Genomic DNA, 14734 nt, shown 5'->3' with positions numbered 1-14734 from the left:
AGGAAAAGTGGCAAATTATGTCTGTCTCCTTCACAGTATCACCTTGTTGGGACTTCCCTGGGGGCGCAGTGGTTAAGAATCCGCCTGCCAATACAGGGGACACGGGTTTGAGCCCTGGGCCAGGAAGATCCCACATGCCACGGAGCAATTAAGCCCACGCGCCACAACTACTGAGCCTGCTCTCTAGAGCACGCGAGCCACAACTACTGAAGACTGCGCACCTAGAGCCCATGCTCTGCAACAAGAGAAGCCACCGCAATGAGAAGCCTGAGCACCATATCGAAGAGTAGCCCCCGCTCACCACAACTAGAGAAAGCCTGCGTGCAGCAACGAAGACCCAACGTGGCCACAAATAAATAAATAAATTTATTTTTTTTTTAAAAATCACCTTGTTACAATACTGTATTTCATTTAATCTAAAATGCACCATTATTTTTTGTGCCACTAAGAAAGAAAAAAAGCTGTCAATTAACTGATGATTCACCATTGACTGTAAAATGGTTCCAATTTCAGAGATGTTCAAATGTGAAAAAGCCGTGCATCTTACAATTCATGCAACATGCCATTCAAAAACCTCACTGGCTGGGCTCCATGTCAGATCTCCTAAACAAATTGCTCAGAGTAGGCACAGGAATCTGTACTTTGTTTAAGCCCCTCAGATGATCTGGTATGATAAAGACTGAACTGTTAACTTTCCGAGGTAACAGGGTAGAGAAGACATGCACTTTAGAGTCATATAGCCCTAGACATCTCTGTGACCTCCAGCAAATTCTGTAATTTCCCAGAGCCTCAGCTTTATCTATAGAAAAATGCCAATGCCATCTACTTCCAGTGGTTGATAAAATAAAAGAAAATATGTGAAATAGTTGACACAGAGCATGACATATTTATATAGGAACATATTCATTATTTATGAACAAGATACAACATATCTGTCTTATGAACAAGAATGGGACCTATTAAATTACTTTTCAGAAATATTCTACCATTCAGCACTGTCACTTGCTAGGCACACATAAGAAGAATCAATTAATAAGTGTTTATTACTTAATTCAGCAATACACACATTTGTTTTGGCACACCACATTTTTAGAGGTCCTACATAAATGAAAGCTGTTTAATAACATCTTGATTAGAAAACATTGTACTTGATGTACATCAACAATAACACAAAAAAGCACACTTTTAAGCATAATATAATTTCAGAGTAGCTAATGGCTCTACTTCATGTCAAGTTTTTGTTTTGTTTTGTTTTGTTTTAGTATGTATAGTTGGCAAGTTTTTTCAGAACACTGGCATAACTGTGTTAAAACCCCAAAAGTAATGCTGTGGAACTTCTCAATTTGTGATGCTCAAAAAAATACCCCCATGTTTCATTTGTTTCTAAAATGATCCTTAAAATCCAAACAGTGTTTCAGGCAGCACCTCCAGAACTGACTAGTCAACTCAGGATATGACGCATAGGGGACAGGTTAGCCATAACTGGACAGAGTTCTCCCACATGTGTAGCATGAAGAAGGAAAAAAAACCCTCAAAACCCACAATTGCACAATGTCTCAGTCTTGCTCTCCCAGTGAAGAACACATGGATTCAAATTAATGCTGCATCAATGCCACCAACCCTAACCCAAAGGCTCAGGATTAAGAGTGTGCTGCAAGGTGCTAACCCACCTCCACCAGCACCCACCTCCTCAAAGTCTGGGCAGTGGCAGGATATGCCAGACACCAGCAGAGAGGACATCCTCACTGCCCTCCCCCAAACACTTGGCCTGAGGTTGAAGAGGAAGAGAGGCGCTGGGAGGAGAGGAACATGTGGCTCATCTCATCTTTCTTTTTCCTCAACCGTTTCCCAAAAAGAGTCCTTCAGTTCAGCTGCCCAAATCTGAAACTCAGATTCCTCTGTGACTCTTCCCTCTTCTTTAGCCCTCAGGTGTCCTCCACTAAGTCTTCTCCAAACTCCCAGAAAATTCCTCACAAATCCATCCCACCCACCCCCCTCAACTGCCCTAGTTGATTCCTCTTACCAGCACAAGGCTGACTCTGTCCCATTTCCCAGATCCAGCTTTTCAGTCTTCAAGCCACCCTTTTCACTGGGGCCGAAGCTGTCTTTTCTGTAACCCAGTCCTATTTGTATACTCTCCTAAGTTCAACAGTTCCTCATTACCTATAAACTTCAAATTCCTAACCCAATTTCAACCTACCTCCCAGCTTTATATTCTGCCACTCCCTGGTTTTGCCAAATTTTCTCACCTAAGCCTACTCGAATTCACACACATCTGCTTCCATACAGCTATGGCTTTCTTCACGCTATTTTCTCCGCCTGACATGAAATGCTCCTCTTTTCTGTCTTTCAAGTTCGTCCTTCAATATGAGGCTCAAATGTCTCCTTTCCTGGAACACAGTCCTGAAAGACCCTAAGCCTCTCCACTCCCCCTCCTTCTACAGTCAAAAGTAATCATTCCCACAACAACTTATATACCAGTCAGCAGTATAACTCTTATCTCAGTGTTATAGTTGTAGATACAACTGTTAGTCTCCCCTACGAAATTTTGAGTTCTTCAAGAAAAGGAATTCAGTAATTTTGAATTGCCATTTTCTACCACAATATATGGTACTTGGTTGGGCTTCAAAAATTTTTACTGGACTGATTTGGGGAGCAATGATCTCAACTAGTATTGAACTGATTTTAAAAAAGATGTGAACAACGCTTAACTCTTTCAGAGGGTATTTATTTTAACGGAGAGACAAGTTATCCAAAGTGAATTTCTAATAGGTGTGAGGCGGAGTCTATTCTCAGAAGTCCCCCTGACTCCTGCAGATTCCCTATCACCACCAACACTGCTGCCATGACCAATTTATATCATACCCACCCCCATCAGCATTTTATTCCCACACCCTTAGTACTGCCCCAGCCACAGACTGATTTCACCAGATCTGGCCTTCCAGGGAACTCAGCTATTAGAATTATCAAGTAGATAGAGAACAGGAGAGAATGCAGATAATAATCAAGACCACAAATGAGCACATGTGGTAGCAGGCTTGCTGACTCTACTCCTTAAGCATTTTGGTTAATCACAGCTCCTCCAGAGCTGACAAAGAGGCAATATGGATTCCAGAATGAGTCAAGACCTGGCCCTCTACTCACTGCCCAAAGGGTCCCAGATCAGTCTTCATCAGTAAAATGGAGAAATGGATGCCTACACTGCAGCCTAAGCAGGGCCTGGAGGCACAGGGATGCCACATAAAGCTTCTGAGGCTTTGGGAGTCTCTATACCGATGGACTTCCATCAAGACTGCATGCCCTACTACCAAGGAATGAGCTAGTTACATACTTCCTGCAAATCTGTTTCCTCATCTATATTATGGAAGTAACAATACACACCCAAAACAGGGATTACCTTTGTACCTGACAAAGGTACAAAAAAGATTGTCACAGATCAGCAGCACTCTAAATTCAAGTGTCAACCATTTCTGTGACCACCACCACTACTCTTCCTAATATTGTTAGTACCAAAAAACTACACATCACCAGCTCTTCAATAGTCAAAGCCCAACCATTTACACATTGTGGAATGACCACTTACTTGCCTTTACCCCCATCCTCCTAGGACTCCTCTAAAATGACAGTAATGAAATCACAAAGACAGTAAACCACAAACACAGAAAGGGAAAGAAGACAACGCAACAGATATTTCAACAAACTTTTGCAAGATGGGAAGCAGTTGAAGGAGTGGTCACTGCCTCTCAGGACCTCTGGAGGGACTCAGCCCTGGATGCAACAAGGGCCACCAAAGGCTGGCCTGAGGCTCTGGCCTGTCAAAGGGGGAGCAATGAGGGGCATTCAAAGCAGTTGGGCCCCCAGGTCCAGCAAGAGACCCAAAGTTTTTCTGAAGAAACTGAACCACAGAGGCTGGTGTACCACCAAGCACACCAGAGGCAGCAGACTCTAGGTGTCTTCTCTGCAGACACTGACCAGTCCCAAAGAAGATGTGAAGGTGCTGATATGTGTGTGTGTGGGGGGGGGGGGCTCCCAATGAAAAGTCCACCCACATTCCAAGGGAGGCCAGTAGACCACCCACCTACCCACCCACAAGCCTGCCCTCCCCTAATCAACTTTTCAGCATCTCACTCTTAATTATAGACAGCCAAGGATCAACAGATACTATCTAAATGAACAGAAAAAGAACTCTGAAATGAACAGGCACATTGGAGGAAGCAGAAGAAATATTTTAAAAATGTTAAACATACAGAAAAAATTAAAAACAACAAACACATGCCTCAAAGATAAGTGAAGATAATACATCCATAAAATTAGAATAAAATGAAATAGAAATGGAAACAGAGAACAGAAAGAGTTCTAAAATTTAAAATCATCATCATTAAAATTTTAAAAATAAAAGAGCTTAGAAGACAAAATTTCCCCCCTTCCACCTCCAAACATAGAGATATAAATAAAAGGCAACATACGTTGAGTATCTGAAGATCATTTCCAGAAGATTAAATAACCAAACCAATAGATATCTCAGAAACAAACAAAAAAAGCGATGGGTAGGAAATTATCAGAAGTAACAGACATTTTTGAAGACTGAAGGATATGAGTCTCTAGATTGAAAGGGCTCACTAAGACTAGAGGGACCTCAAACAGAAGGAAGGACCCACACAGAAGCTGATAAAATTACAGAATTTTTATAAAGACGAAGACCCTAAGCTCAAAAAACAGAAAACAAACAAACAACAACAACAACCAAAAAAAAAAAGAAAGAAAGGAAAAAAAACACAAGGAAAAATCGAATCAGAATGACTGGATTTTTCATCAGAAACCCTTAAAGCCAGAAAACTGTAAAAATGCCACCCCAAATCGTGATAATATATATTTTTTTCTGTCTAATATTCTAAATTCAGCCAAATCACCTATAAAGCATGAGATAGGATAGACACCTTCAGACATGTAAGGCCTCAAATTATTTACCTCCCATGCAACCCTTCTCAGTAAGCTACTGAGGATATACTTTAGCAAAATGAAGCAAACAAAGAAAAAGGAAGACAGACGATCCAGGGAACAAAGGCTCCAAGACAGGAGAGAAGGGTACAGAATCTGCAGGAAAAATAATCCTACTGTCCAGATTGGAAGAAGAGGATGGAAGGCTCCAAAGCAGGGAGTCTCTAAGAGGAAACCAAGTAAAAGTGATAGATGATTTGATGTATTACCTGGAAAAAAAATATCAAAAGGCATTTAACATATTTCTTGAAGTGTATGAGAGAATGTAGCCGTAGATACAGAAGAGACTCAAAAAGTTTATAAGTCACTTATTTGCTCCAGGAAAAACAATAACATACAGGAAAAGAAAACATAACCATGGGTCACTATTTAACTCACAAGTTAGTTTATATATGTGTGTGTGTGTATACGTATACGTACATGTATACATATAATGTACAATATAAATATATACACAATAATCTAAATACAGACTGCTGGTTTTTACCAAAAATGATGTAACTATATTAGGGGGTTTGGGCAAGAGAAGAGGGCAACTGCTCAGTTATGATACTAGGAAGTGAAATGCTTATTCTACATTGATTTCAAAATATGAAAAGTAAAAAAAAAAAAACAGGAAAAAAAAAAAAAAAAGAGCTAGCTTGGGATAGTACCTTCCACTGGAAAGTAGGGCCTGGAGGATAAAAAGGCCAAAGGCAGAAGACTGCTGTTTTTTCATTTGAGGTCTTTTAGCACTATTTGCTTTCTTTTTTAAACTGTGTGCATATATGAATTCGATTAAAACAACTTATTCTCATGTCAAAACAATCAGTTCAATTTATAAAGGTGTCACTACCAACTTCATTTATAAGTTTCATACTTGGAATTGCAAATTCATTGTCTTAGAAATATTATAAACTGATGGTTAGTTTCCCAAGTCAGCTTTCAGAAGGAATTTAACCCATAATGATACAAAAACATGGTACAAAGTATTTCAAGTAGTCTTAAACACCATAAGCATAAGAGCTCCCGTGGGAAACTGCATTCTGAGAAATCAATATGCCTGGTATATACCTCAGCCCCACCGAGTTGTTCTTCCCCAGCCAGGGACAGCCAAAAAATAAAGTCAGAATAGATGAGGAGATGGAAGGAAGGAGAGGACCTGGATCTGGCAGGATAGAGTCAAGAGACCCACTGTAACACGTCAAGTCTGTTTGCATTAGAGAAAACACTACTGAAGGTTCCCCTTGTCCCAGAGGTGGACCAAGGTCGATCAGTGAGGAAATCCTCCCTCCCCTCTTCCCAACAGCTCATTCCTGGGCACAAACTGGATGCTCATCAATCAGGTAACAAATACATCATTTCAAGCATTAATTAGCAATGATTTCTTTTCTACCATGCCATAATCAAACTTCTATATAAATACCTTTATTTCATTCAATGAAACTTGCAACTTGAAACTTGTGGCCTATGTCAACACTATGTTTGATTATTTTTTTAAAAAGATTATTAAATGTGTGACCTTGAGCAAGTTAAAGTCTCACTTTCCTCATCTCTAAAAGAGGAATAATGATATCCACCTCACTGGGTCACAAGAAAATTAGAGGAAATAATGTGTATAAAACATGTAGGGGGAAGTATATGGCAGGCACTCAATCAATGTCGGCCTCTGGTTGGGCCATGTCCCCTACCTCAATTGGTTTCTTACATGTAAACAAAGTCACAAATTATATACATGCTTTTAACCAAAAAACCTTTACAAAACCATGCATAATATATTAATATTTTTAAAATTAATGTTATGAGTCAATTTATAAGCATTATTTTTCCTAAACCTTAGTGTTGTTTCAAGTACTAATCCAATTTTCTGTTTTAATTTAGCTAAATTAAATTCAGCTAATTCCGCTAGACTAAAAAGAAGATTATAGAACGGCAGGACATTACAAAAACACAGCATTCTTTGGTTAAAGGGGACAAACCCATATTATAACAATGTCTAAACAGCCTGCTTAAAAGCAGTTCCATTTTAACACTGAGTAGACTTCAGTAGACCTCAAGAAAGTCTTATAACAAAAAAATTGAATGAAATGACAGCTAATGGATGGTTAAAAGAGTAATTTCTCCCCTCAAACACTTAGACGCACCACAAATCTGAGATGAAATAAAGATGAAAAAAAATGTGGTTTTCTGGCCCATAATACACAAAAGAAAGTGAATGTCTAGCTATCTGCAACTACCCAAGACTTCCCATTTGGGACCATTTCTATCAGACCTTCCTCTAAGGGGTCATTTCCAGAATCCACAAAGTCACATTTTTCAAATTAATTCCCCAATGACAAAGCTAATTAAGTAGCACAGAACCACCAAATGACCCAAAGCCAAGTTCTCCTTTTCTTACAAGGTATTCTAAGTAGAAGAGTGGTCCAGAAATTCAGGATCAGTCCAAATTCCAACACATCCAAGACAAGAACCAGAAAGGTACTGAAGAAGCTAAAAGGTCGGCTACCTGGAGATTCATTCACTATTGTAAAATACGCTTATCGGTCCTAAGATTTGGAGACTGCCACGAACATGCAGTGCCCTTATAACCAATCTCTGTCTCTCATTTAAAAACAAAACAAAACAAAAAACTACGATAACCAGAAAGTGTGAGTACCGTAGTGGGGCCTCTACTGGGGCATCAAAACCATAGCAGATTTAACCTAAATAAAACGTGGATTTCGAGTATCCAAAAACCAGGGCCCTAGAGTGACACGTTGAGGAAAGGTCAAAGAAACTTAGAGCAGCAGGGAAGAAGAGTCTGCCTCTAGGGAATAAGGCGAAAGGCTAAAGAGGCTGTAAGCAGGCTGGAATGGGGTAGATCGCCGGGGGCCGAGGGGTCCCCGGGTCTTTCCGCGGCGTGCGGGGGAGGCCGGAAGGCTGGCCCAGGGCGGGGGCCGGGCAGGGACCACACCTCCCGGCCAGCAAGGCAGGCAAAGGCCGGAGCCCAGAGGCGACCCGGGGCGCTGGGGCCGGCCTGCCCGCGGTCCAGGTCGCGCGGACTGGGCCGCCGGCGGCCGGAAGCACCGGGGCCCGACCCTACCTGCCCGCCCCAGCGCAGTCGGCCCACTCACCGATGAGCCGGCGCACCTCGTCCTCGCTCAGGTAGAGGCTCACGCTGGGCCCCGCGGACGCGGGAGGCAGCGCCGGCGGCCTCGGGGCAGGGGCGGCGGCGGCGCCTGGTGCGAGCAGCAGCGGCAGCAGCGCGAGCAGGAGCAGCAGCGGCGGCGGCGGGGCCCTCAGGCCGCGGGTCCACGGGAGGCGGCCCCGGCCCGGCGGCCCCGGCCGCGCCGTCCTGCGCATGGCCACCGCCGCCGCCGCCGAGGAGAAGCGTGGGCCGCCCGCCGCGCCGCCGCCGCCCACCCCCGGCCCCGAGCCCCTCACAGCCCCGAGCCGGGGGCGGCCGCCCAGCTCATCGCGCCGCCGGCCCGTGGCAGCCTGCCGCCGCTTCAGACCGCCGGAGCGCGCCGCCGCCGCCGCCGCCTCCTCGGCCGCATCTTCCGCTGCGGGAGGCGGGCCGCCGCCACCTCGAGAGCGCGCACGCATGCAGCACCTCCTCCGTGCGGGCCCGAGCCCGGCGCGTAAAGCTTTGGGTTTCCAGGTCCTCTGAAGGCGAAGGGCTCCCCGGTCACCCTGTAGAGGAGCCCGTCCTCACCCCACGTTGTCACCAGCCTGATGTTTACTTGTCTATTGTCTGTAACACACACACCCCCGTCCGGGATGGAGGATCCAGGCAGGCAGGCCCGGGCCGCGCCTGCAGCCGAGTAGGCGTCCAGATTCAGGGAAATGCCTGGACGCGGCCGCTCTGATGGCGAAAGAGAAACAATGCTTTTTATTTGGAGAGAAGAAGAGAAAAGACCTTTTATCCTACCAACGGAGGTCAACATTAACATTTCTGTGTCTGTTTTGATGGATATATACTGTATACGTTTATTTTCCAAGAAGATCTTGTTGAGCAAACGTTAACCTTATTCATACACGTTACAGATTTTTATTTTTTATAATCGTTTTGCGTCTCTACAATCAACCTGAATTTGGGGCTGTCAACCCGTGGTCCATGCTGGACTTTGACAGCTCCCCCCCCATAAGAAGTTTTGTGCAAAAGTGTGTGTCTCTCAGTGTGTGCTGTGTGTAGGCTTGAGCACACAGAGAGAAGTGATATATACATCTCCTCATTTGTTCTAGGGAGTCCTTGTCCCTGAAAGACGTTAAGAATCACCGATACACCTCGTCTCTTTTAAAGGCCCACCAGCGAGCTTGTGCACCTCGTGATGTATTTATTGATGTGTCGCGGTCAAACCTGCTCCAGGTGCCGCCTCTCTTCGTGAGGCTTCCAAGCATCCCTGCCAGGCCCGGGTCACCTAGCCCCTGTGGGCAGATCCCTGCCCTGACCCTATGCCTCCCACCAGGCCTGTGCCTCTGAGAACAGCTGCTCCCAGCCAGGCCCAGCTTCAGTGCACAGTTGCTGCAAGAGCAGTGAGGCCCTGGGAGGCTGCTATTTTTATCCTCTGGGGTGGGTGGGGGAAGAGCCGGGCTGATGAGGCGGGAAGTCCTGGAACTTGATTTTCTCCTCTACTGAGAGGGACGGATTGCATTTAGAAAGATAAACCGGCCTTGATTTGTCAAGCCTCAACTCCCCAGCACAGAATACTGTGCCCATCACTCTACAAGAGGAGGCTGAGAAGAGGGTGAGGGCTGAGGAAAAGTGCTCCACCCGAGAACGATAAAGCCACAAAGGTCAGCAAAAATACTTCTCTTGGGGCAGCCACGGCTACTTATTAGGGGACCAGGGCTCTGTCAAGAAGGGCTTGGGGCTGGTAATGTGCTATGTGAACAGGCTCTCAATTCAGACAGTAGGAGTTTTTTTTAAAGGATGGCATCTTCCCGGCATTTTTTAAAATGACTCACAATCCCCATGTAAGGAAGCCCCTGTCTTCAAGTCAATCTCCTCTTATCAGTGACTTCTTGAGGTAGAGTGTGGTGTCAGCAGAGCACGGAACTGTCTGGCAATCAGGCCTGGCTGGGTTCTGGTCCTTGTTAGTGGTGTGACCTTGGGAAAATTACTTAAACTCTCTGAGCCTCTGGTTTCTTCATTTATAAAATAAGGGGGATAATGCCAGATTCACAGGGCTTTTACAGGATTTAATTGGAGAAGGTGTCAGTAAAACACGTAGGCAGACACCGGAGTGGATGGGTGTCACATCCATTGTTGTTGTTATTATAATTAACCTCTTCCCTCTAATGACCACTTCTTGGAAATTTCATCACCAGTTACCTCCAACCATTCCGACCAGGGATCCTGAAGACCTTCATTCCAGGTAGTATCATGCCTGGCCCAGAGCCAAGCTCAAGACATTAATGCCAGGCATCATGGTCGGCCCTGGGACGCAGGGGTGACTAAGGAGCTTCCTTGCACATTTTCATCAGTGCTAGGAAGAAAAAGCTAGTGGTTGTCAATGTTCCCAGACCAGTAGTAGTATCACCAGTATACTACCAGTAGTAGTATCACGTGCAAAAGTGCTAATTCCTAGGCCCCACCCCAGACTAACAGCAGTAACAACTTCAAGGGGTAGCAACACACAGAGAAGTGGTATGCACATTGCATCACTTGTTCTAAGGAGTCCCTGTCCCCCAAAGAGTATCACAGGCCCTCCGAGTGATGCCAGCCACTCTGTCAAGAAAATCTCAGCTCTACCATCTCTCTTTTGGACTACTTCAGTTGCCACTTCACTGACCCCCTGCTTTCCCCTTATTCCTTTAGTCTGTTCTCAACACAGCAGCCAGAGCCATCCTGTTAAACCTTCTAGAATAAAAGGCAAAGTCCTTACAAGGACTTTACAAGGCAGTTCTCATTCTTCACCTTCCTCCCTTCCTGTCCGATCTAGTCTTCTTCTACTCTCCCCCTACTCACTTAGCTCCAGCTACAGTGGCTTCCTTGCTGTACTTCCAACACTTCAGACATGATCCTACCTCAGGGCCTTTGCACTGCTGTTCCCTGTACCAGGAATGCTCTTCCTTCTGACATCCACATGGCTTCATCCCTCACCTGTTCAAATCTACACTCAAATGTTAACTTCTGAAGAAGATTAAAATTTTGACTTCCCAACAATTTAACTCCCCAGAGGGGAAACCAGTTCCCAGTCTCTTCTATCTCTGCAGGGTACTTGGTCTCACACAACAAATCTCTGAAGAAGGAGTCCCCTCTCCCTCCTGGGTCAGGGTGTGGGTGGCAACTTTTGAAATTTCCCAGTACGCCTCAGTGTGAAAATGCTGGGAAGCCCTAACCTCAGCCTTCTGAGGTTTCTTTGCCTGGAGGAAATGAAGGCCACAGTCGTCATCCTGCTCCACCCACTGCCCCCCGCTCTTGGTTTTGCTTGTCACTGTGGTTGACTTTACTCTCCTCCAGGAGACAAATTTCAGGCCCAGACTACCATCATCAGGACTTGCTTCACTGCTCCTAAAAAAGGCCAGCCTTGGGTTTGAGATGCAGCAGGGTGGGTGGGTGGAAGCACTGGGCCGTCGGGGTCCAGCGGGGAAGGGGTGAGACATCCTGGTTAAGGGAAATGACTGGGGTGTTCACGCGTGGAGCCCACTCAGAGCCTGGCTCACTCGTGTCCACAAGGATAGACACCCGGTTCACAGAGCCCTGAGAACAACTCCCAACCCAGACTGCGCTCACTCAGCTAGGGGAGGGATCTAGAAAGGGGTGGCTCTAAGTTCTGAAAACACCCCCTTCCTTTGCAAGTGGCAGTTGGGAACACTGCTCTGTGCACTATGGAACAGTTTACTTTTTAAACCTTCTCCCTCCACCTGCAGTGTGAATGAGTCAAGAAGCACCGAAGTCCTGGAAGAAAATATGAACATCCTCTTTGACACAAGTCATCATCTGTCTCCACCACCTCCCAGATTGGCGTATGTTCCTTTAGCCCTTTCTCTAGACATTTACCTACACGTATCACATACATGCAACTGTATATGTGTGGTTTCTTTCAGTTTTACAGAAATGGGTAATTGTTGACACGATTTGTTTTTTCCCTCATCAAAATGAATTGAGGTCTTGAGGATGCTTGCATGACAGGACACACAGAGGTATTTTGGTTGGGATGGATAGTGCTAGATTTCCCAGTTCTGGTGATGGACCACACATCATTTTACGTGCATGTACGTAGATATTCAGAAGGGCAGATTCTCAGAAGTGAAGTGCTGAGTTAAAGGGAGTTAACTTTTTTTTTTTTTTGCGGTACGCGGGCCTCTCACTGTTGTGGCGTCTCCCGTTGCGGAGCACAGGCTCCGGACACGCAGGCTCAGCGGCCATGGCTCACGGGCCCAGCCGCTCCGCAGCACGTGGGATCTTCCCGGACCAGGGCACGAACCCGTGTCCCTTGCATCGGCAGGCGGACTCTCAACCACTGCGCCACCAGGGAAGCCTAGGAGTTAACTTTTAATGTTGATGGATTCCACTGAATCGCCCTCCGAAAGACTTTACCAATGTACCCTTCCACCAGTGGCATAAATGAAAGAGACAAGGTAATATATCAGGGTTTAATCTGGGTTTCGCTCATTACCAGTGAGGTTGAGCATCTTCTTGTAGGTATTTATTGCCCATTCAATGTACAGCTTTTGCCTGTTTTTCTAGTGAGTGGTTCGCCTTTTTTCTTGATTTGTAGATATTTTCTTTTACTGTATCCCTTGTCATTTAACTTTGCTTATGATGTCCTTTACTTAATTTAAAGTTTGGATTTTCATTTTAGATAAATCTCACAATCTATTCCTTTATGGCTTCTTCATTTTGTGTCTTGCTTAAGAAAAATTCCACAATTAATAATTTTTGTGTTTTTATACCTTTAAAAAAATTAGCCCCTTAATCCATCTGGAATTTATGTTTATATATGTCATATGACACAATTTTATTTTTCCATATGGGGAGCCATTTGTCCCAAATGCTATTTTTTGTATTTATTGAATATTCCACTCTTAGTTGTTGTAACTAACTGTATTAGGGTTCTCCAGAAGAACAGAACCAATGGAATATAAATATAAATAAATAAGTAAATATATGTGGGGGTATATATATATATATATATATATATATATATATATAGAGAGAGAGAGAGAGAGAGAGAGAGAGAGAGAGGAGAGATAAGAGGCGATTTATTATGGGAATTGGCTGTCGTGATTACGGAGGCTGAGAAGTCCCAGGATCTGCTGTCTACAAGCTGGAGACCCAGGAAAGCCTGCAGTGTAATTCAGTCTGAATCCAAAGGCCTGAGAAGGGGGTGGGGACAATGGTGTAATTTAAATCCCAGTCTGAGGCCTGAGAACCGGGGTAAGTCAGAGGGCAGCAGAGAGGGAATTAGCCCATCCTCCACCTTTGTGCTCTTTACCAGCCCTCATTGGACTGGATGATGGCACCCTCATTGGTGAGAGTGATCTTGCTTACTCGGTCTACAGATTCGAATGCTAATCTGCTCCAGAGACACCCTCACAGACTTATCTGAAATAATATGTTGCCAGCTATCTGATCATCCCTTATCCCAGTCAAGTTGACATATAAAATTGACCATCACAAGTCTACCCCTTGTGAACTTGGCACCCATATACATCTCCTTAAACTATATTTAATCTCTAAATAAAAACAATAATGAGATCATAACTCTGCCGACATGATACAACTCCCCTATGTACAACTGAAAACATGCCAATTTCTTCCCCAGAAGTGGAGGCAAAAATCCTTGAGTGATATTTATTCTTCTCCTGATATCCTACAACTCAAATACTATGATGTGAAATTAATACTACTGATATAAAGTCAATACATCATATGTTACATGATAAAAGGAAATAAGAGTGGAAAGAAGACAAGGATATTTGTGTAATGTATGTGTGTATACACAAATGTATTCATAACAAAATTAATTTTTTTCATAATAAAATAAGCTTTGGGGACAAATGGTTCCCATATGGAAAAAATGAACGTAACAAAATTCATGATAATTACAGGCATCATTTCTGTAGCAGGTCCCATGACTGTAGCTGGTATTTATAACTACCTTCTTCTACTACTCATTCTATAGTATTCCTTTTGCCTTCGGCAAGCACCTCAGCTGGTCATGGTTCTTTATGTGGTAGGGTGACCCAAGCCTCCATTCCTAAAGGGTCTGGCCATTACTAAGCTTGCCTGGATTGGGTTGTCATAGTTTTGACACATTATTTGTCTTTTCTTTACAGCTGTTTAAGAGATCTGTTTTAGCGGTGTTCCAGTAGGATATATGTAAATGTAGGTATCTTTCCATTTACCTTGCTTGAAATTTATTGAGATTTCTGGATCTGGTGTCTTTAAAAAAAATTCCAGGAAATTCTCAGCTCCATTTCCTTTGTCACTCCTAGATGGATAGATTGAAATGCTGTTTTTTTTCTGAGCCGTTTGAGAATGGGTGGGAGACATCATGAGTACTTCATTGTACATTTCCCAACAAACACATTCTCTTTCATAACCATAGTACAGTTTTCAAAATATAGACACTTAACATTGATACAATACTATTTTCTAATCCACAGTCCATATTCAAATTTTGTCAACTGTCTCAACAAAATCTTTATAACTGTTTTTTCCTGATCCAGGATCCAACCAGAATCACACATTGAGTTCACTTGTCATGTCTTTTTAGTCTCCTTAATCTGAAAGGTTCCTCAACCTTTCTTTTGCCTGAATTTCTTG

At 44.1% G+C, this 14734-nt stretch overlaps 1 protein-coding gene across 2 annotated transcripts in view; it reads right to left on the bottom strand.

Annotated features, from left to right (window-relative positions):
- The window catches only part of RYK (receptor like tyrosine kinase), a 91934-nt gene extending 83615 nt beyond the window's left edge, over positions 1-8319 (bottom strand). For both annotated transcript variants that reach the window (XM_059064160.2, XM_059064161.2), the window contains exon 1: positions 8091-8319. In XM_059064160.2, the coding sequence (XP_058920143.1) occupies positions 8091-8319 (229 nt within the window). The remainder of the gene's footprint in view (positions 1-8090) is intronic.
- Positions 8320-14734: the final 6415 nt, after the last annotated feature.

The sequence above is a fragment of the Kogia breviceps genome, chromosome 5 (assembly GCF_026419965.1).
Source record: "Kogia breviceps isolate mKogBre1 chromosome 5, mKogBre1 haplotype 1, whole genome shotgun sequence".
Lineage (NCBI taxonomy): Eukaryota > Metazoa > Chordata > Mammalia > Artiodactyla > Physeteridae > Kogia > Kogia breviceps.
Note: the sequence above shows the minus strand (reverse complement) of the source record. Positions and strands in the feature narration are given on the sequence as shown.